General features: G+C 32.8%; 1 protein-coding gene across 10 annotated transcripts in view; it reads right to left on the reverse strand.

Moving 5' to 3' along the window:
* The window catches only part of NBEA (neurobeachin), a 375,860-nt gene that overhangs the window by 183,166 nt on the left and 169,596 nt on the right, over positions 1 to 23,098 (reverse strand). For all 10 annotated transcript variants that reach the window (XM_039327273.1, XM_039327274.1, XM_039327265.1 and 7 more), the window contains 2 exons: positions 20,781 to 20,947; positions 3,379 to 3,503 (listed from right to left, as the gene is read on the reverse strand). In XM_039327273.1, coding sequence (XP_039183207.1) covers positions 3,379 to 3,503; positions 20,781 to 20,947 — 292 coding nt within the window. The remainder of the gene's footprint in view (positions 1 to 3,378; positions 3,504 to 20,780; positions 20,948 to 23,098) is intronic.

Below are 23,098 nucleotides of genomic sequence, written 5' to 3' on the forward strand. Positions count from 1 at the left end.
TATAAAAATAACATCAGTGTTAAGGATGTTTTCTTATACAGTTGGGTCAAGTAAAAGTTTTAATATTAAAATCCGTAAGTACAAGCCTCCAAAATACACCCCCTCCCTCCAATCAAGGTAAAACTTCTCTGGACTTAATCTCAGTGAAAGCTGTTTTAAATTCTTCTGGAAGACTGTTCTTAATTTTGATACTGAAAGCTTTAGAAAAAAAAGGACTTTAAAATTGCAAAAGATAACATCTTTCCACTGTGACTTGTAATATAAACAATAATGACACTATCTATATTTCTCCAGGTACATGGTATCATGGGAAATAAATGTACGAGGAGAAATATCAATGGCTAATCTGTATGACATTCTTATGATTAAGCTAGATCACAATCTTTAAAAAAAAACTCCTTTTAAGGACAGTAACAAACAGTTCTCTCATTTCATAAATGTGGCTTGCTGCTCTTGCCCTCTATTAGTTTCAGACTACAAATAAGCAAGACTGATTGTGGTAACATAGGCACACCATATGACATCAATTTGTATTAAGGGAGCCTTTTTTAATTGTCATGGCATGATGGGTCAGACTTGGCTATTCATACAAGGAGGCATATACATATGTATGTACACACACACCAGAGAAGACACAGAGTGTAGTTCACCGGAGGAGGGAAGTTAAAATCTCTCCCATGAAGCAATCCCTATTAAAGTCATTGCTGCAAGGGTCAAGGGAAGAGAGGCTAAGAACAGCAGGATCTTGTCTATACCAATACTGTACTTCAAACTAATCAGAAATTACTTTTTAAAAAAATGTCCTATTTTTTTCCCCATGGCATCTATTCCCTCTTGTTCTTCAACATAAATTAGAGAAATAACAATGACATGAAATAAAATAAAATAAAATAGCGGTTGTGTCTTAGGATGGCCTGTAACACAATTTTGCTTTCAGACTCCTTGGTTGAAGACATATCAAGATTAGTGAGAAGCAAAGCTCTCAAGTCAAATGCTATAAGGTTCATATTCTAATATCATCAAAAATTCTTGAATGAAAGTATGGAAAGCTGCTGTGAGTCGATGTATTTATTTGAAGAATACAGAGCAATTTGACCTAATACATGGTATTCTAGAGAAGCAGCATCATAAAATCTAAGAATATGCTATATAAAATCTTTAAAGTATTTTACTAATCTAAACAAGTCTGAAGCAGCACTTATACTGTTTCAATTATATTTTCAGAAAAGAGTTAGTTGAAACAAAGGGATCTGAAAGCAACACGAACCATACTACAGAGGTCTGAGAAAGGCATTGAATGTAGCAGCTTCCAAGAATTATAATTGTGCAATCTTATATGCTACTCAAATATGAGTTCCATGAAATTCAGTCTGACATAGCTCAGTAGGAATCATTTTCATTAAAAGCAAAATAAAATTGTTGATAGGGTTTAAGAGATAAGAATTAAAATGTGGCACATAAACAAGGATTTCTATTATTAGGCATATAGTTACAAAATAGTTTCTTCATTCTTTTTTCATATTTTTCTTCTATTGCAGGGCTTTTTCTCTTTTCTCCATAGTTTCCAACTTTTAGTAATTTTTTAATAAAGTTAAATTAGATTAATTGGAGATCAAAAGAGTGTATATAAAATTACTAAATTACTAAACTTACATAATTCAACCAAACTACAGAGGCTAGTACTGTGGAATAAATTTCTGGAATGGTTTACATTCCCAATTAATTCAATGAGATTGTAAATTCTTTCATTTAAATTTGGCTTATTAGATTTCTAATAGGAGGTGATTTGCTATTTGTAAATTTATTAGCTCACTCTGACAATGGAATGTATATATACATATAATACTCCATAGTCAATTACCAATAAAACGTGAACACCAGGAATATAATAAACTATAGAAGTTTAATACCATCACTGATCACCAAGCTTTCGTCAGATACTTCTGACATCGTCAGGGTTAATGCTGGTCTGTGGGAGAGTGCCTTTATAGGTGAGCCGTCATTTGCACACGGCTCTTAGATCTTGTCGTAGGTCCTAATTGATTTAACTGCTTTTTAATTATGGCTTCCATACTGATGACTCCTCTTTTCTTGCTTTTACTGCTTGTGGGTGTGTCATTATTCCCCTCTACCTCCCACTGTCTTGAATTAGGGAGGTTCTCTCCTCCCCTTTTTTGGTCATTTGTATCTCTAAGTTGTTCCCTCTTCACACCTCCGTGTCTCCTACCTTCCTCCTTCTTCTGATCTTTACTTGCTCCCCAATTGTCATCCCTCATTCTCTGGGGGCGCACTCTCAGCCTTTCTCCCCATCCCTTGCTTTCCATTTCCCTCTCTTTGGCTGCATAACCTCCGTTTCTGTCATTGCCATTCCGTCTGACATCTACTTGCTCTTTCACCCCATTATCAATGTTCTCGGACTCCACGTCAGACTGAATCCCTTGAATATCTCCTTCCTCCTCATACAAGCCCTTGTGTGCCCTCCTTTTTTGAATACGTATGTCTGGTTCCTTTGTATCCCTCCCTCCATCAACACAGTGATCTTTTTTACAGTTTCTATCACGTTCTACCCTTATTTGCATTTCCCCCCCAAGCAGTTAAATCAATTAGGACCTACGACAAGATCTAAGAGCTGTGTGCAAATGACCTATAAAGGCACTCTCACCTATAAAGGCACTCTCCCACAGACCAGCATTAACCCTGACGATGTCAGAAGTATCTGACGAAAGCTTGGTGATTGGTGATGGTATTAAACTTTTATAGTTTATTATATTCCCGGTGTTCACGTTTTATTGGTAATTGACTATGGATTCACCCAGGAATCACATTTTTATTTTCACTATTCTTATTAATATAATACTCCATATACACTGCCAGCTTGAAGCAGTGCAATAAGTCTCTATAATCATACAATGAAACACTTTTAAGAGCAAAGTACTTTTCAGAAAGGTTACCTTATTCTCAATTTTTTGCTTCCAAAAATGGGCTTCTCTCTGTATTCTCTAAAATAAAAGAGACTTATAAAACTAAGAAATGAGAAAGCCCTTTTATATTAATCTTGTCAAAAAAAAAAACCTACCTCTCTTTCTTTGGATTCAATGAACCATATTTTTTCTAAAACTAACTGGATTATTACTGTATTTATAGTTTTTCATTTATGTGTATACATTATTCTAATGTCCCCAGTCCTTTTTATATTTAAATAAAATTGAAAATTATTGTTAACTATGTTGAAATGTATTTAGCTATACAAGATAACTAAAATGCTAAATGTAAAAAATAGAAAACACTATAATAAAAATGGACAGATTTCACTCCAATGGAGCCTAATAACAATTCTGACTACATTTAGGACAGTAAGAATGTTACAGTGATACTGACCGTATTCTCCAGCAGCTTTTAGCAATGCATCAGAATGGGTGGAGCCAAAAGCATTGCGAACAAACCGTCTCCGCCGGCGAAGATCATCTTCCCAGTAATCTAAGCGCCAAAAATCATGCAGTTGGCTAAGGAATTTTAAAAAAAGAGAGAGAAAGTAATCACCATCTACAGGTAAATTCTGTCTGTACCATTGTTTAGGAAAAAGCTCTATAAAGTACATGCTTGTTTCGTGATTACAAACAAACTACAACAAATATATGAATTCTTAAAATAAGAATATTCAATAACTTCTTTATTTTCATTTAAATATTCATGGATTCTGCCTCGTCTCAGAATATTTTGTCCACCAAAAAAAAAGCCATTAATCAGAGGAAGCCCATTAACAAATGTAGTATCAAATTACAAGTATTAATGACACCTCTTGCTTTTTTTAGTGTTTTTAAAAAGAACTGTAAATCATAGAGTGGACTTAAGAGCAAATATTTTTCACTTTAATTACTAGAATCCTTTAGAAGAGTAAACTTAAAAGTATAAAACACTGGCCACTTGAAATCTGTGGAGTTATGATTAAAATAATGCACTGAAATATTCATTGAACTAATTCCCCATTGCCCCGAGCAACCTGAGAAAATTGCAATTTTATTCATTATTAATAACACAGAATTAGAGCTGCAAAAATCCACCATGTGGTAATTGTATAGGTAAATTATTATTCCAACACCAACAGAGTCCTTGGATGATTTTATAGCTTCCAGCTAAAACAAGCCATTAACAACCATGGCCATGTTCATGTTATATTGCCTGTTTTACATTCAGAATCTATATTAAACTTCCACATAATGACTCAGAAACTATTGTTAATCTGTATCTTACTGAAAATGCAAATATGTGCATTTATTTGACAGAAAATTAATTTTTCTTTAGTATATGTGAGGCTTTCAAGAATCTCAAAATTAACAATTCAACACTAAACCAAAATGCAAACAATTATTGTTCTAGATAATAGCATTAGGATGTTGATGGATGATCGTGATTGTACTCTTATTGGGTGGACATATAAAATCTTTAAATAAATAAATAGTCTTCTTTCAATGTGATGTGGGCATTTTTCTCAGTAACTGCATATTAAGGAAAATTAATTTGCTGAGATAAATAAAACACATTTACATAATTGTAGGGAATAATTAGTAATTAGGGAATGGAAGGATGCTTATCCCTCTCTTATATGAATGACCATTTACTCAATGGCTTATATTTTTATAATTAGGCTGCAGAAAATGTTTGACCACATCCTGTGACTTTTGTATGAAGTAACTAGGGCCACAAGGTTAAATATACTTCCAACTAATGGTTTTTTCATATCACCCTCCCCCAAATGATTATGAAGTGAGAAAGAGTGGAGCATCTGCTTCCATATGAACTTGACTATCATTTAAGATGATCTACTGCAACTCTCTTGAATATCCTACTGCCTTAGAGATATGTTTAATAATACCACACTATAGAATTTTCCAATTATTGGCACTCTCTATGTGGAACTTGCAAGATGTTCTTAGTTATTATTCTTATTTGCAAGAATTGTCTTGAATTGTCTTGAAAACAAATTTGGAGTGAGTGCACTTCATAGCCTTCTGTGCAATTGCTGAAATTCTACGAGATTAAGTGTTATTTATCCATTTATTTCTATTTTAATTATGTTCAGAGTAACAAACTATATGTATATAGTTACAGATGTGCACTTTCTTATGTTTACTTGAAATATAGATTACTCTGCTTCTTCAAAGTCCAAATTTTGCTTCCATAGAGTGTATCAGGAATGCCACCTCTTGTATGATTCTGATCTTTGTAGATGTAGACATATCCCAGTATCTGGTTAACTTTTCCAAGGATTTCATTGATAATTGTTAATTGCTAATCTCTGGCAAGTTTTTAACAGAATAATAGAATTGGACAGAACCTTGGAGGTCTTCTAGTCCAACCCCCTGCTCAAGCAGGAGACCCTGCCCATTCCAGACAAGTGGCTGTCCAGTCTCGTCTTAAAAACCTCCAGTGATGGAGAACCCTCAACTTTTGGACTGCTTGTTCCATTACTTTTCATAGTTGATCCTAAAAAGCAGAAAATAAGTTTCACTGCAATATCTTCATTGTCAGTTTTAAGGCTGGTTGTTGTAACTGTTGTTATTAATTTGGTCTGTATATTTTTTTCACTCTGCTCCTTGACTTTCTTCTCTATAGTATGTCAGCTAACAAAGTAGTATCATCACCCTAGCCCAACTGATATTTCTTTCTCCATTTTTAAAATAACCTTCTTCCAGTCCAGCTTTCTCAATATATATTCATAATGAATAACTAAACTAAACTAGACTAGACTAAACTAAACTAAACTAAACTGGGTGGCCATATAAAAACTAAAATGTAAAATAAACTTTCTCTCTTTTGCCAACTAGGAATCTTCAGCAAGCCCACTTGAGAGATGTCTTGAAAGACTTTTCTTGTCTGTGTTTGATTTCATGTTCAGTATCTTTAGAATGTTTAATGTAGATTCTGATTGTTTTTTACCGGCTCTCTGATTTTTTATTTTATTTTTGTTTCTTCCTGAGGAATGAAGATGTTTCTTCACACATTAATCTGTAACATTCATACAGGACAGATACCGGTAAACAAATAAAGGCATCTAACAACACACGCTATTGTCCAAAGCCTCACTGCAACCGTCTTGCATAATATTTTTATGGAGGATTTTGACCAGTTTCAAGGGCAAGTTAAAATTCTATGATCCTCATTTTAGGTTGAATGATTTTGATTGTGAGAATTTAGTATAAAGTTTCATGGCTTGAGAACTGCAGGAATTGCAGGTTCATCTCCCTCAATTAGCCTTGAAAATAAACTGGGCATCATATGTATAGCTGCTTATATGAGTGGACTGCATTTATAGAATCTGTCAATATGGAGGGAAACAAGACAATGCCAATTCTTGAATATAAACCCAGATCAAGCTCAGATAGTTCATGATTGACATGGCAGATGAAACAGAGTAACATGATCATTCACTGTATTTTTAAAAGTGATAATTAATGCAAATTGATACCCAGCATGATGGAACTAGTACACTAGCTTACGTAAGACAAGAGATAGCCAGTAAAACTTACTTATTTTCAGGTATAAAAACAATGTTATGAATAAATCATAAATCAAGTCAGACTCTACAAATATGTATAATAAAAGTAAAGGTAAATGTTTCCCTGTCCAGTTGTGTCTGACTCTAGGGTGCAGTGCTCATCTCCATTTCTTGGCTAAGGGAGCCAGCATTGTCCACTGGTCATGTGGCCAGCATGGCTATATGCCAAAGCCACATGGAACACTGTTACCTTCCCACAAAGTGGTACCTATTGATGTAGTCACATTTGCATGCTTTTGAACTGCTACAGTAGGTGGGGAGGAGCTGGGGCAAGGAACGAGAGTTCCCCAATGCATGGCACTCAGCTCTCGAACCAGTTTTCCAGCTGACAAGCTCTGTGTCTTTAACTGCTGAGCCATTGCAGCCCCATAATAACAGTACAGTATTAATAATGTCATTTGATTTGCTTATTGAAATTAAAAACTGTCCAAAATAGTATAGAGTTCTATGTTACTATACTGGGGAAGGAAAAATCAAGAAGAGCAAGAAAAAATATTCCTATAACAATATATTTGAAAACAACTGTTTTTAAGTTTTACTTAGATGACAACAGAAATGGGGCCATGAAGACTTCATGGTGATCTATTTCACACAACGATAACACAGAGAAGCTTGGTCTCTGAAATCCCACAAAATGACATAATTTTAAAGATGGAACTGAAGCATGACTATTCTAATAGATTTGAGAATTTTGTCCCATCTGTATTAAGTTATTTAAGACCAAAGTTATAGATACTGTATGTTGCTCTAGGAAACTCAGCCGTGTGTCCACTAGAATACACAAGAATTAAATTCTTGTATCCATAGGAATTTTATAGTCCGTAAAATCTAAATTTCTAAAAACAATAGTACACATTCCTTCATTAAACTTGTAATGGTCTAACAAGATTAGAGTTGAGCTGCATCTCTTTTGAGATTTGTGCAACATAACACATAAGGCCTTAGGCACAGCAAATCTGTGGCGTATCTTACCTTAATAATAGATTAAATTCACACTGCAAAAACTAATTAACCAAAATCAGATACTGTATACACTGTTTGCTATAACCAGTCTTACTTATGCTGTGTCCTGATAAAACCTTAGCAGAATTAAGCAGATGGTCTGAGATTTGAATATCCAGGTGCACATGGGTAAAATTTCCCATCTTTCTTATATCAAAATCACCCTGCTCTTTGGACTTTATGTAATTTTAAGCATATACTTCAATTGTTCTGAATGTTTTATTGTATGTTTGTTTGGCCTCAGATTTAATAAATAACCTTTTTCCTTAATTATTTGTTACAGGACATATAAAGTTACTTGTAAGCAAGAGAGCAGGGAACTTTCTGTTGTTGGCAGATTTTAGAGGTATTAATGTGGAACTGAGAAAATCTGAAAGTTGAATTTAAGAAAACTCTAGTTCAGTCATTTTTCCTTTGTGCAAGTATTAGCATTATATCAAATTACAGAAAGTAATGTCTCTTTCATTTAATAATGAAATATTAGACCTAGTAACTTATAAAGGAACTATTTCTCTAAGTGCAATAGAGACAACTGTTTCAGCTGTATAAACCTGAGAACAGGCAAGTCCTAAATGTTTCCGAAGAAGGTGCAAAAAAGTTTATGGTTGACATTTATGCAATAAATGTCACACTAGGGATAGGACTACATTTAACTTTCATCAGTTAGCAGTTGTCTTATGCACTAAAGCATGAGGGCTTAATATTCCTTTAGAAAACCTATCCAGTCTTATCAGTTAATATCATACATATAATTATTTAATTCTTGACATTCTTTTGTTTTGACAATAAATGAAGCACCTCAACAGTTAATTCTGCTCTATGAAAGTCTTTCAATTGGATTCCTAAATTTTCTCCATAAAAGTAATCATGAGTGCAGAAAGGTAATAATTTTTTGAGTAAGTCTACATGCCTAAGAGAAACTGGCTTCTCTCACATTGCTCCTGACAGGCCTGTTTTAATAATATATTAAGATATTAACTATTATTGTACAAACACAGTATTAGAAGAAGTACTTAGGCCACTGAGTCTAAGTACAGGAATTAAAATACAGATAGTTTTCACTTACTGACTACAAATAGAAGCAGCAACTCTGTTGATTAGCAATGTGATCATAAAGTGCAATGTCATGTGACATTCTAAGTTCTGACCCTGGTCATTAAGCAAATCACCCATAGTCACTAAGTATGATGTCACGTGACCATAACTTATGACTTCCTGCCAGATTTCCCATTGGCTTTGCTTTTTGGAAGCTGGGTATGAAGGTCACAAATAATGATCATGTGATAAGAGAACACAATGACCATTATAAACGGGGTTGCTAAGTGCCTTATTTGTGATCATGTGAATGTGGGCAGGAATGCTATGAAGTCTGCAATTTGAGGACTGGTCATAAATCTTTTTCAGCAACTTTGTAAATTCAATGTTGAAATAATAATAATAATAATATTAATAACAATATTGATTATAATAACAATGATGATGATGATGATGATGATGATGATGGAAGGGACCTTGGAGGTCTTCTAGTCCAACCCCCTGCTCAGGCAGGAAACTCTATACCATTTCAGACAAATGATTGTCCAGTCCCTTCTTAAAAACTTCCAATGTTGGAGCATTCACAACTTCTGGAGGCAGGTTGTTCCACTGATTAATTGTTCTAATTTCTCCTTAGTTCTAGGTTGCTTCTCCCTTTGATTAGTTTCCATCTGTTGCTTCTCGTCCTGCCTTCAGGTGCTCTGGAGAATAGTTTGACTCCCTCTTCTTTGTGGCAACCCCTGAGATATTGGAACACTGCTATCACGTCACCCCTAGTCCGTTATTTATGAAACCTTTGGTAAAAATCTGCTATGCTGATACATGATAAACATTTTACATCACTAAGAATGATTAAGCCTCTGGACTCTCAATAGAGAATGTAAACCACTGTGAATCCATTGATTTCAGAAGAAAATGGACCAGAAAGTTAAAAATTTCCCATCTTTTTGTTAGAACAACACTTAACAATTCCAATCTTCCTATTTTTTAAACTGAATGTAATAGAAAATAGTAGATGATGCAATTTTAAATCTTGAAATGGAGAATCAGATTGGAAAAAAATAATACATTAGGAATTGCGCTACTAAAGTTGTATATGTGAAAAAAGATCCCTGCCTAACACAGTTAAAACATAAAACTATGTAGAACCACTGTAATTAATTGCATAATAGGGAAAAAATCCCATTACAATTAGAATTTTCTGTGTTAAGTAACAAAGTTCATAGTCAGTGCCACTGTAAGATGATCATTTTAACAATTTATTCTCTAAGGAAATGTAACTACTGGAGGCTGTTAAAATTACCTTAAATGTTAACATTAAGGAAATTTAAAGAGGCAGCGCTGCTGAAACTGCCACTGTTCAAAAGATGAACATTGAACTTTGCCATAAGGGGGGAAAAAACCCTTGAGCACAGATAAATCTTCTTCTATAGAAGGAAAACATCAGAAAAGAAAATATTGCTACCAGATGTATATGGAAATGATTGAACTCAAAATGTTTCTTCTTGGTGAAGGGAGTCAGAATTAATATTGGACACAACAGTAGGTTGTGATGAATAGGAAATAGAAACACACCAAAATCATCCACAGTTTTGCCATGACCAGAAATTTCATAGATTAACTACTAAGAAAAGGTCAGCCTACTATAAAATGAAATGAAAATGAAAAAAAAAGGATAGAGGGATGACAATACAAGAACTCAAACACACATATTAAAAGACTATTTTAGTATTTTAAATTTCTTTGTAATATGAAGTAATATATACCTGATATTTCTATACAACTTAGACAAATTGTTTAAATGGAACAAACTTTTTTAATGTCATATTTTTCCAATTATGAGTTCAACTGTCATAAGATTACATAAAATTTGTATTTTCCCCATTTATTTTATATACAATTTCACCTAATACCTAAGCGTTCTCATAAAATACATTTGGTCTGCTATTATCTCTACTACAATTCCCCCTAAAATACATATTTTTGTTTACATTGTATAATAGCAAAATTGTATGCACAATGCAAAAACCGAGGTTATAAAGGATAAATTTGCTTAGTTCACATAGTTTTGGATTCAATTTTTTTAATGTTGATGCTTTCGAGTCAGTGTTGACTCCAAGAGACTCCCTAGAGTCCCTGAAGTTTTCTTAGAAGTGGTTCGCTATTGCCTAACATACATAAAATGGGATTAGGGATTGCTTTATTCCCATCATCTCTACCTATCCCATTAGGAGAGACATGCTCTGGCACAGGGGCCAGAAAAGTAATCAAGCCTATGTTATTGGCAAATTGTATTTTCAGGAGCTACTCAGTGTTAATTAGCTAGGAGTTATGTTTTTAATTTTTATTTAAATGTACATGATGCTTATATTGTATTTTAATTTCTTTTAGCCATGCAGGGACAGGATAGATAGCCATATTAATTGATATAAATAAATTAGCAAACAAAGAAATAAATACTGACTACGGAGTAAAACCCAAAATGTGTAATACGGTATTTCCTTTAGTAAGAGTATAGAATATTTATTAATTGTAGCAATTAATTTATCTTTTAATACAGAGATATTATATTTTGGTGATAATCTAAATCTGCAGGAACAATTAGACAGATTTTATGATGCAATAAGAAATGTAGACTTGAAAACTATTACATAAAACTAAGGTGTGTTTGGTTGCTAGAGAAAATTGGGTGAAGAATAAGTAGAACAGAACTATGTGTCCCCTCCCATCCCCCAAAGAGCCTACAGTAAGCAAATGAATTTGTGTATATCAGGAAAATAGTTACTGGACAAGAACATGATGGGTAATTTTTCAGACATGCAAATGCTGGCAATAGATAATAATGGTGAATCACTTTCAAGGAAAAGGTAATCTTGAAAAAAGTATAAGACGGGTATAAGACAGTGCATCTGAGAATTTTGTTATGTGAGAGTTAGTTATTTTAGGGGAAAAATAAAAGTTGACTGCAATGAGAATGTGGCACTTAAGAAAAGATGTGGTTAAAAAAAAGAGATAGTACAAAAATGGATGAAAGTGGATAGAACGCAAATATGAATAACCAATATGAAAGAAATATGTCAAGAGACTAAATGAGGACTAGATCACAAAATATATATGCAGTATGAAGGAAAAGTAACGGTTAAAAGGGAGGGGAAGACCCTGACAGGTATGGTTGGATGGAGCTGAAGAGAGGAAAAACTTAAATGGATTGAATGAATCAATGTAAGGCCCAGTGAACCAAGGATAGTTTACAAAGATGCAACAGAGGCTACTGGTGAATAGCATTGGTCTAAATAGGCATCCGGCCCTCTCAATTCCTGGCAAATAGATGGGGAAGAAATGGAGGTAGTGACAGATTTTATTTTTCTGGGCTCAAAGATCATCTCAGATGGGGACTACAGCCAAGAAATTAAAAGACACTTGCTCCTGGGGAGGAAAGCTATGGCAAATCTAGACAGCATACTAAAAAGCAGAGACATCACCCTGCCAACAAAAGTGCGTATAGTCCAGGCCATGGTTTTCCCAGTTGCAATGTATGGCTGTGAAAGTTGGACCATAAGAAAGGCTGAGCGCAAAAGAATTGAGGCCTTTGAACTATGGTGCTGGAGAAGAGTCCTGCGAGTCCCTTGGACTGCAAGGCGTTCAAACCGGTCAGTCCTAGAAGAGATCAACTCTGACTACTCTTCAGAAGGACAGATCCTGAAGTTGAAACTCAAATACTTTGGCCACCTAATGAGAAGGAAGGACTCACTGGAAAAGAGCCTAATACTGGGAAAGATTGAGGGCAATAGAAGAAGGGGACGACAGAGAATGAGATGGCTGGATGGAGTCACTGAAGCAGTAGGTGTGAACTTAAATGGACTCCAGAAGATGGTAGAGGACAGGAAGACCTGGAGGAACGTTGTCCATGGGGTCGTGATGGGTCGGACACGACTTCGCAATTAACAACAACAACAACAAATAGGTTTAATTAGATTTGCTTTCTTTTTTCTCTTATCCTGTACCACCAATTTCTTAAGTTTATTCCTTCTTATAACTTCTATGTACTGTGCATTTCTATATTTGCTGATCTATAAAGGAAACCATGTGGATAATTATATAAAGATATTTAACAGTAAAGAAAAACCAAGATGGGTATTACTCTTATAGAAAAGTAACATTAAAGAAAACTGGGCATTTGCCTTGACCACATATAAAACAAAAATAAAGTCTAAACCCATTATACAGTTCTTGTATGGTTGGTCACTAATCTTGATGGATTAAATGTCTTCCTGAATTGTGGAAGATTTCACTCTACAATCAGAATTTGTGAGTAGAACACTTTTCTTTCTTTCCCCAAGGAAATTCAAAAGAAAAAAATAATCTTTACTTAATGTTTAAGTAGATAATACAAATATGTTTAAAAAGAAAAATGAGCCCATACCAATATTCTATACATTGATATATAGCATTGCAAATACTGTAATTAATGGCTTATTAGTATCTCAGTAATGGACTCATATTTGTTCAGCAGCAGTATATCATGGACCATGAATAATGACTTTTTAAATGTAATATTGTTTAAAAAGATATCTGGCATAGAGTTTTAGGACAATGGTAAAGAGTTTAGATGAATATTATTTGTGAAAAATATGAAAATGCAGACTGGCTATATATGGGATTAGTAAGAAATGATGAATATCCCCTTAAGATTGTGCTCAATTCCTGGTGACTTTGTAGACATGTCTATATAATCCTCCTGGCAGAAATACAGTTGAGTCTCCCACTGCCTTTCAGGAGTTTTAAAAAGCTTTCCAATATAGTTTTTGACATTCTCCAAATGTTCCCCACTCAAGTATTATCCAAGCCTGACCCTGCTTAGATTTTGAACTCAACCAAGCTCCACAAAAATTAAATAATAAAATATAGTTGTTTCTGCTTTAATTATATTTGGCCAAGCTGGTTTGTGTTTTTGGGATTTACCTTTTTGCCACAGTACAAGAGTTTAATTTGCCTTAAATTAATTTTCTACACTTTCTTGATCCGTTGGTTATAATTTTTAAACAGTTGTAACTTGAAGACTTCCTTCCTTCCTTCTTCCCCTCCCCTCCCCTCCCCTCCCTTCCCTTCCCTTCCAGTGATTTCAGGGCTGCATTTTCTGAGAGCTCAATCTGACATTAGTTCATTGCTTGCTCCCTTCTTGGTCACAGCTGGCCTCTTGCTGTTCACAGCGAAAAACTAAAATCAATGCTTGCCCTAACAAAAGGCAGATGAAAGTCATTCTGATCATATATAGTCATTTCCGGTAATTGTATCAGCCTAGAGTTATTTACATGATCTCTGGAAATGATTGGTTGTTCCTTTAAATGTAATATTAGTTTTTTTAGGTTCTAAAAAACTTGTATAAACTTCAGCAGTGTATATGCAGCTCAGTAAAAGTTTTCTAATCTATCACTTTGTTTTAAAGCAATATCAACATTCTAACTAAATTACAAGGTTGTGACTGTTACAAAGATTTTGCTTCCAGTCATAAGCTAGTATTCTTATCTATTTAATTTTTCCTACTGCATATACAGGTTGAAAGGGGTAACACTTAATATGCTTGTCCTTACAATATATTCATTGACCTCAGCTATTAAACTTTTATTTGAGTAAGCTGTGTTGGTGAACCTATGTTCTTAGCTAGTGGTTTAGATTGACGTTTAATACTCTGAAGTTTGAAGAATAACAATGTATTTGTTGGAAAACAGTACTTCCTATTTTAAATGGTTCTTGCTTTGATTATAGGCATTTATTATCTTCATCAAGAGATTGTTCTAGAATGTAATAATTGAATAATTTCAAATGGGTATAATAATGGTTTATTGGATTTTATAAGAGAACAGAATAGATAAAGTGGTCTCTTTTACAAATGGATCCACTCCTTGCTAAACACACTATGTTTGTTTCAACTAATTTTGCTTTCTATGGCTCACAATTACATTGAATTGAAATGTTACTGGTATATAGTTTAAAATCAGAAACAGACTTTTATAGCTACCTACTAATTACATAATTCCAGCAAATGTAATATTGAATTTAGATAAGTAAAACATTAAAACTATGAAAAGAAAAAAAGAATGCATAGATGAATATCCTATCACCACCCCTAAGAAGTTCAGAAAATATCTTACATTTTATTTTACATCGATATGATCTTTAGATTTTCTGCTTTTTGATACCTTATTGTATGCAGTGGTTTTATAATGATCTTATCAAATTCTTTCACCAATTGTCTGCTGATTAATGTGTCTCATATAAAGTATATGTAACAATGTGTTGAAAGAAGAGACAAGCCTACTCCAGCTATTATGAATCTGAGCAAGGGAAGCTTATAAGTTTCCTCTATTCAACACACGGTACCAGTTCAGTAAACCTTTAGGGGAAAAAATAAAATAAAATTGTACACTTGTATGGTGCTAGAAACATAAATCAAATAATGTACTTTTTACTTTTTTTACTGTTTTCTGCTAAAATTAATCATTAATCCTTTTTCCATATTCTTTGCTTTTACAATTTGATAAGATTATATTATCAAATGCTATGGTGTTGATTTTGAAGTACTGCATAATGTAATTATTTTAGCAAGCATGGGTAAGTGCAACAGATTTCAGATTAATGCTCATTGTTTTTAAGTGTCATCATTAGCATTGTTAAACTTGATAAAATACATTGTTTAAATTATTTGCCTTTCTACTATAGGTAACATACTTTACCTCTTAGATAGGTTCCACTACGAGTTCAGAAGCAAAATACTACATTATATATTAGCAATTAAACAACAGCTTCTGATCAGTCAGCTGATAACAGCAATTATTTCTTTTATTTTACATGTACATTCAACATTCCTGAGACAGTAAAACTGATATGTAACATGACTTATCCGCACAGACCAAAATATTCCACATGTTTTCTTACATATAAATTGTGTTTAACATTTTAAACTATGAAGGACTTACAACACTGTATAAAACAGTCTAGAGACAATGTAGAAACATGAAAAATATGGCAATTGCGATCAAAAAATATACAGAAGAATGAATGATTTAGGAAAATGGCTGAATTATCTAAATTTAGACTATAAGCAGAAAGGCAAAAGGTCACAGTCCAGTCTATAAATATCATAGTAACAATATATCATCTGTATTATTGAGTCAGCTAAAAACAGAAGAAAGAGCTATAGCTCCAAGCATTAAGAAAAAATTAACACTGAGACTAATTGGTGATAAAATATATGCTTTCTTCGTATGGAGTCTGTGCTGATATATGAACGGACTGATTCACAGCTAGCAACATAATAATTTTTAGAATCAAATTTATGGAACTATCTCACTTCTTCAATAATTTTAACAAGGCAATAATAGATTTAACTTGATATTTACCTTTAAGAAATACAAGGATTACTTCACAATGCAACATTACTGAAGTTATTGTTGCAAGACAATACTATTTTCATAAAGACTATGGAATCCAAGTGAATCCCATTGTCTGCTATGGCCACTTACTTGTGTCTTTTTTACTTAACTTAACCTACAGTACCTCAAAGGTTGCTATCATTGAAAAATCTGAAGGACAGAGCACTATGAATGCTTCTTTCAGCTCTCACAAAACAGATAGGCAGTTGAATGATTATGTCAAGAAGTCTAGTAGCAAATTTTTAACTTTTGTGTTTCAAAAGGCTAGACGTTTAAATGTAGATCAGGAGTGCAATACAGAAGCTTGTTCTATCAGGGAGAGAAGGCTGTTCAGTTTAGTAAAATATGAGTGAAAGTGATTCAGAAAAGAATAAAAGTAGTTCATCATTTCATTACAAAATAATTATAATGTGCTTCTATGTTACTATTTATAATGACTGTTAATAGATGACACTATTAACCAAGAGAAACTAACTGAAATGCTTCCATCTAGATCAATACATGCCACATTTTTCTCCAGCAAGAAGTAATTATCCCACTGAAGAATTCTTAATCAATATTCTAAGTTAACTTATAATTTGGAGTACAGTCAACAAATACTATTCAACTACTTTCAGAAGAGATTTGTATTTCTAACTTAAGATACATAGAGCTATTTGCCTCATTTTTTAAAAGTACACTTATGAATTTAACAAATGAAACTCTTGCTTCATAATTGTAACTGGTAGCTAGAACAACTGTTAAATATCACAAAAACAAGATGTCTTAATTTATTAATTTAAAGAATTTATTTTAAACTTTGGGAATCAAATGCAAATCTATCTAAAATATTAAGTTTATTTTTGAGAAAACTTGAAAATACTTATATGAAGTCAACAAGTAAATGTAAAATGGGAAATGAAATTTCTTTCTAGAACTTCATTCCTGAAAATATTCCTATTCAAAAGTTTCTTCTCTCTCTCTCCCTCTCTCTCTGTAACAAATTTGCTACAGAAGGTAAGCTTAGCCCTATAAACCAATCTAATATATAAGAAAAGGTTAAAGGGCATACAAAAATCACTACTTCACTGAAAAAAATCTGACATCCAATTTTCAAGCTGATTTATCAGTAGAAAGCTAAAATTGATAGTTGCCACTGGTAGGTAGATAGCTGTCTGAGAAAGCTCCTACAAAGCCCGTAGCTTTGATTTAGTCATATAGATCAATATAAACCTATACTGTTTCAATTTTAAAAATATTGATTTTCTGATATAACTTCAGGAAAAGAACATACATCATCAGCTTATAGAAAATAATCTTGAAATTTATTTCATAAACTTTCGTTCAAAAAGGTTATTAAAAGATATGTGAAATATAGTAAGATGTGTAAGAGAAAAAGTCACTGGTAAAATAGAATAACCTGGCATTTTAAATTGTGAAAAAAATTGCTATGTAGTCAAGATGCTGAGCTTTGAGATTTTATTCTCCCTCCCATCAGTCCCATTCTAATTGAACATGTATATTACCTCAGTTGTGAAGTATCCATCTAATATTTCTATTTATCTTTCCCCGCTCCATCATTCCATGCTTGATAATTACTTTATCATATTTGAAGAAAAATAATCATAATTTGCTGAAGAAAAGAAGATGCTGTCATAAAGATGATGAGTACAATATGTTTTCTATAATGCTTTAATATGTATGTTTTAAATATATTTTCTAATTAAGCTTTAGTAGCTGATGTTTTTAAAAAACAATTTGTTTTTTTAAAAAAGGTTATTTTTTTAAAATCTATTTTAAATAAGATAAAGCAATAAATAATTCCAAGTGTTGATGCCAGAACTGTTCTTTGTTCTTTGTCTGTAATTGGAGGCCTCTGAACTTGAGAGCCTTTGAATGGCACCAATCAGAAATATTAAAAGTTAACCTATAAAAGTGATAGTAAAATCACATATTTCATTATAAATTATAGGGTTTTCAAGTTAATAATGTCCTAAGAACTATAGTTAATTTTCTGTTCTATAATTATCATACAAAAATATACATTCATTGTAAAAAAAGTGTACATTTGTACATTTTTGTAAGAGAAGAATGCTATCAATAAATAGCAATTTTTAAAAAGATAGGAATCATTGCAAGACAAAGGGAAAGAAATTGACTTCTCCTTTCCTGCCCTATCCGTATTTCCTTCATTTCAACAGATCTCCATGTGAAAAGAGACTATGATGTTGCTATGAACATATATTAGATGTGCAGCAGCTTACGTAGACAAAGTTTATCTATAATAAATTGATTTCAGTGGAGTTAGATAGACACATGTCCAGAAACATGTTTCATTCACATAAATAGAGTGGAAATAGCATCCACATATGAATACCTAAATTGCAGGGACTGAAAGTTATCCACACATGTTGCTCTCAGTGAACAGAGATCAGCATACAGATGTGAAACACTTGTCAGACTCAGAATTATTAATATTTCTATTATATGCTGGACCAAGGACATGGATGTCAAATGATGCAGGGGAAGCATGACAGAATTGTTGCTTGATGATTGGGAAGTATAGTTTCATACTACCTCAGCTGCAATGACTCCTCATCTCAATTTATTATTCGCACAGGCAAGAATCGGGCTGATGAGATCTTGCTAGTAGAGGAGAAGTTTATTCAAGCACTATCACACAGGCAGAAAATGATTCTGATCTTCATATGCCCTACCTTTTATATGCTATTTATTTTTAATAAATTATATAAGAAATAAATAAGAATGTCTTGTGTGGTTTGGCACAACACTGATTTTAAAGCATTAAACACATATTGGAGACAATACTACTTAAAATTATTATTGCTAATTATAGCTAACTATTGTGATCCAGATATATTTCTATTACTTCTGAGTAGCAAATAATGAAACGGAAGCAAATGAAACTCTACATTTAATTCACATTAATATCTTCAAACAGGAAAAATTGTTGCCCTGAACCTATGACATCTAAGGCTATAAAGATTCCTCCTATGGCTAAAAGGAATTAAATTTACAGTTACAATAAAAGGCAGTAAAAGTATGCAAGATACCTTAGTGTATAAAATCTCATGTATCAAATATACAAACAAATTTTAAAAGCAAGAGGAGAACTTTAAATAGAATGATCACATTAAAATATTTTAAAAATTGAAAAATTGTTTCAACGGTACTTAGTTTGGTTTAGTAATTAAAGAATCAGGCTAGAAATCAGGATATCACGATTTCTACTTCCACTTTAGGCATAAAAGCTGGCTAGGTGATGTTGGGCCAGCACGACCCACCTCACAGGGCTGTTGTCGTGCAGAAAATAAGAGAGTATTAGATATGCTCACTGCCTGAGTTATTTGCAATAGTTATTAGCAATAGAGGATTTCTGCTTTACAATAAAAAGTATAACCTTGTTTTTCTGCATATTGATGATATTATTATTAATACTGTCATCAAAACTTTTTCACTTTATTAAAGCGCTTCTTTCTTTCACCAGAAATATATGTATGACTAACATGTCTTTTTTTGTTTCTTTGTTTAGAAGAAATAAAATAAAATATCACATCCAGAATATTTCTGAAATATGACAGAAATAAAGATGATACTCATTAAGAAATATTGAAGTACCATAGCATCTGATTCTGCCCCAACTCTCTGATTATTTGTACAGCATAATAAATAAAGAGCTATAACCCTTTAAGGAAATCAAAATTGGATTTATTTTATCTTTCCCCATAGGTAAAATTTCCTACTGAGACAGTTGTATTTCAGAAAGCTTTCTTTAACACTAAGGGCAGTGATGAAGCTTCACTGTCAGAAATTTTAAGTTTTTGAGGGACTTATTACAAATTCAATATAGGCATTTTTTAAAAGGCGGAGTTTGTTTGTTTTTTTTAAAAAAATCAACATGTTCCATTAAACATTTACTCATCTTTTAATTCTTTGTACATATACTTTTATATCCTATTTTTACATAAATATGATTTTATGTGTAATTTCTATTTATTAAATTAATAAAAATAATTATATACAAACAGGCTGGTTCAGGAATTCTGGGAGTTGAAGTCTACGAGTCATAAAAGAGCCAAGGTTGCCTACCCCTTGGCTAGCCTGAGAAGCTGAGGGAAAAAATCCTGGGAAAAGAAGGCAATGTAGAGGAATGCTACCAAGGACTCCAAATGGATGCAATCACAAGGAGCTGAGCTCAAATCAAGAGTATCTTTATTTTTTCTTATTACAGAACTACCATTATTTTTTCTCATCCATTTCTAGGGAAGTGATATTGACCTAAATTGGCAAAGAAAGTTAATTTAATTTTACTCCAGATTGACATATATCATTATGGTTATGGCTATCATTTTCTAATTATGGTCAATCTATTTTGGATTTTGGGCTCACTAGTTATATTGAAACCGCTCACACGATATCCAAGTCTGAAGTAAATCCTGCTTCCTTTTGCCAAAATTTACAAAAGAAGCTTATCACATATTCTCACCTCAGAAAATGAGGAAAGAAATGAGCTCATTGGATTAGTAAAAATACTGAGAAAGAAATAAGATAGCATAAAGAGGAAGAGGAAGCATAGAAAGCTAAAGGAGTACTTGACAATTCAGTTGAGTTGTGAGCTATGCTTACAATGTAATAATTGCATGAACAGGAATTGATTCAGGTTATTTGTATCATAAATGCTCGCATCCATTCAAAGTACCCGATCAGAAGTATATAATTAACAACATGCCTATAATAATTAATTAACAACATACCTATATGAAACAGCTCCCCAAGCACCATGCTTATTAGTAAGAATATTCAGTATTTTCTGCTTCAGCTGATTTGCTGTAACATGATCACGATGCTTGGCTGCACTGATAAGGTGATCACACATCTTCTCCTCTTCTCTTCTATCAGCAGCATATTGGGCACATTGAGACTAAAAAGAGAAATGATGTTTATGATTTCATTAGGCAAATAAATTAAGGTTGTTTTACTTTCTCTAAACCTTCCTTTTAAAAAAAATCAGTTAAACTATGCATAGTACACAATAAAATTTGTTTATCCCTAAACTTGAAGATATTTATTTGTGTGTTTATTTATTTATCTAATTTATATGGCTGCCCAAGACATAGAAATAAGTGTACAACAATCCAATGAAACAGCAATGTTATATAACAGTCATTATCTAAAACCATTATATAGTAATTATTAAAAAGCACTAAGAAGTATAAAACAAAAACACAACAAAGAAACCAAAAGGTAGAGAAATATTAACAATAAGGGTGATACCTCACTAGGTTACCCATCCCATGTACTGCTCACTCCTGCTGGCATAACCAGGTTCTGAGAGACCTTCAAAACCTTAGGAGTGATGAGGCCAACCTCATCACTAGGAGAAGATTCCAAATGTGGGTACCATGATAGAAAAGGCGGATTGCCTGGGGCCCACCAAATGAATCTAGCTAGGCAACAGATCTGGTAACATGCCTATTTTATTGAGTCTGGTGGGATGGGAGATGAATCTGGAAAGAGGCAATCATTCAAATAATCTAGTCCTATACCGTGTAGGGCTTCAAAGGTCAACCTCTGAAGAACCTTAAATTTGACCTGGAAACAGACTGATAACCAGTGCAGCTGATATAGCAGAAGTGTAACATATGCTCTACCCAAAACAAGATATACTGTAAATATCCAAAAAATATTCATGCTTGCCCCAAGGATTTCTGTGTCAGCAACATCAAACACAATTTCTTATGACTCTTAAAAGATGCTTTTTGATAGAGCGCAACAAAAGGGAAATATTGTTTTTAAAATACACAGACACAATTCCACACACATATATGGAAAATATTTGATTAAATACTTTACATAACACAATTTTAGTGAACTTGACAAGGTTTATTATAATGCACTGATCACTTAAGCAAAATATAGCCCTCTTGTTTTTTATGTTATTAAAAGATAATATATTTTTTTAGAAAATGAAAATCCAGAAAATGGTTGCTGCATATTAAGAGCAGTAAGCTTTGACAGAGAAATAATATGGTACCTAGATCTCATTCATGGAAAATTTACGCTTCCTTAAAATTGATTCTTCCTTTTTATTACATGCTAACCTTATCTTCTGTCTCATATTTTTGTATCAAAATTTAGAAAGTGTCTACTAGATTGCTGAAAATTAAGGCAAAATTATGACATATGTAATATTTCAATGAAAATCTGGATGGAATCAATATATTGGATCCTTTGCTTTTAAATCCATTAAGCAAAATTATGTTTATAGATGCTAGTATTCAGATTACCTCCCCTTACTGCTTTTTAAAGTTACCTGCTTCATCTCAAATTTTGAAAGAACTCTGATTTGTGAATTTATTTTTAATGAGAAGTTACCCTGTTGTGAATTCTCAGCCTTTACCTTTATTTTTAAAAATGCCTCTGGTTCTTATATAGGCTCCATAGGCATTCTTAGAAAATAAAATGGTGTATGAAACCTAACCAGAAGAAAAGAGATGAAGATAAGTTAGGATGGGTGGCAAAGAAAAACATCTATTTGGCTTCTGTATTTTGTAATTAACCATATCTATCATGGCAATCATTTTGTAAATAGGTAAGTCGTTGCATAGGAATTATTTGTGAAAGCAACAATCACACATTTAAAACATTACCTATTCTTGCAAATATTACATTAATGTATATAGCACAAAGTAGACTTGAAAAATATTGCAAAAGAAACAGTAAGATTATATCTTTTGCTAATATATTCATAGAAGTTTAAATTGCCTAAATCCAGCATCACAACCTAATATAAAAAATGGCTTCTTTTATAGCTTCACAAACTTAATTGTGATTATTGATCATGAGGCTTAATCTAGTTTCCACCTGAATGTCTATTAACTCTGTTTAAACTAACATTTATTATTTCTAAAAATAATTTTCACTGTGTTCGGTCTTACTAGATCTCCTGAGGCATAAACATTAGAAGACAAATAATACAAATCTAAAAAAGTAAAACAGACACATTGAAAACAAAACTTTTTAAATCTTCAGTGCTGATCAGCTTCTGCACTTTCTTTCTACTTTCAACAAG

The sequence above is a fragment of the Crotalus tigris genome, unplaced genomic scaffold, assembly GCF_016545835.1.
Source record: "Crotalus tigris isolate CLP2741 ecotype Arizona unplaced genomic scaffold, ASM1654583v1 scf7180000024359.8030256, whole genome shotgun sequence".
Lineage (NCBI taxonomy): Eukaryota > Metazoa > Chordata > Lepidosauria > Squamata > Viperidae > Crotalus > Crotalus tigris.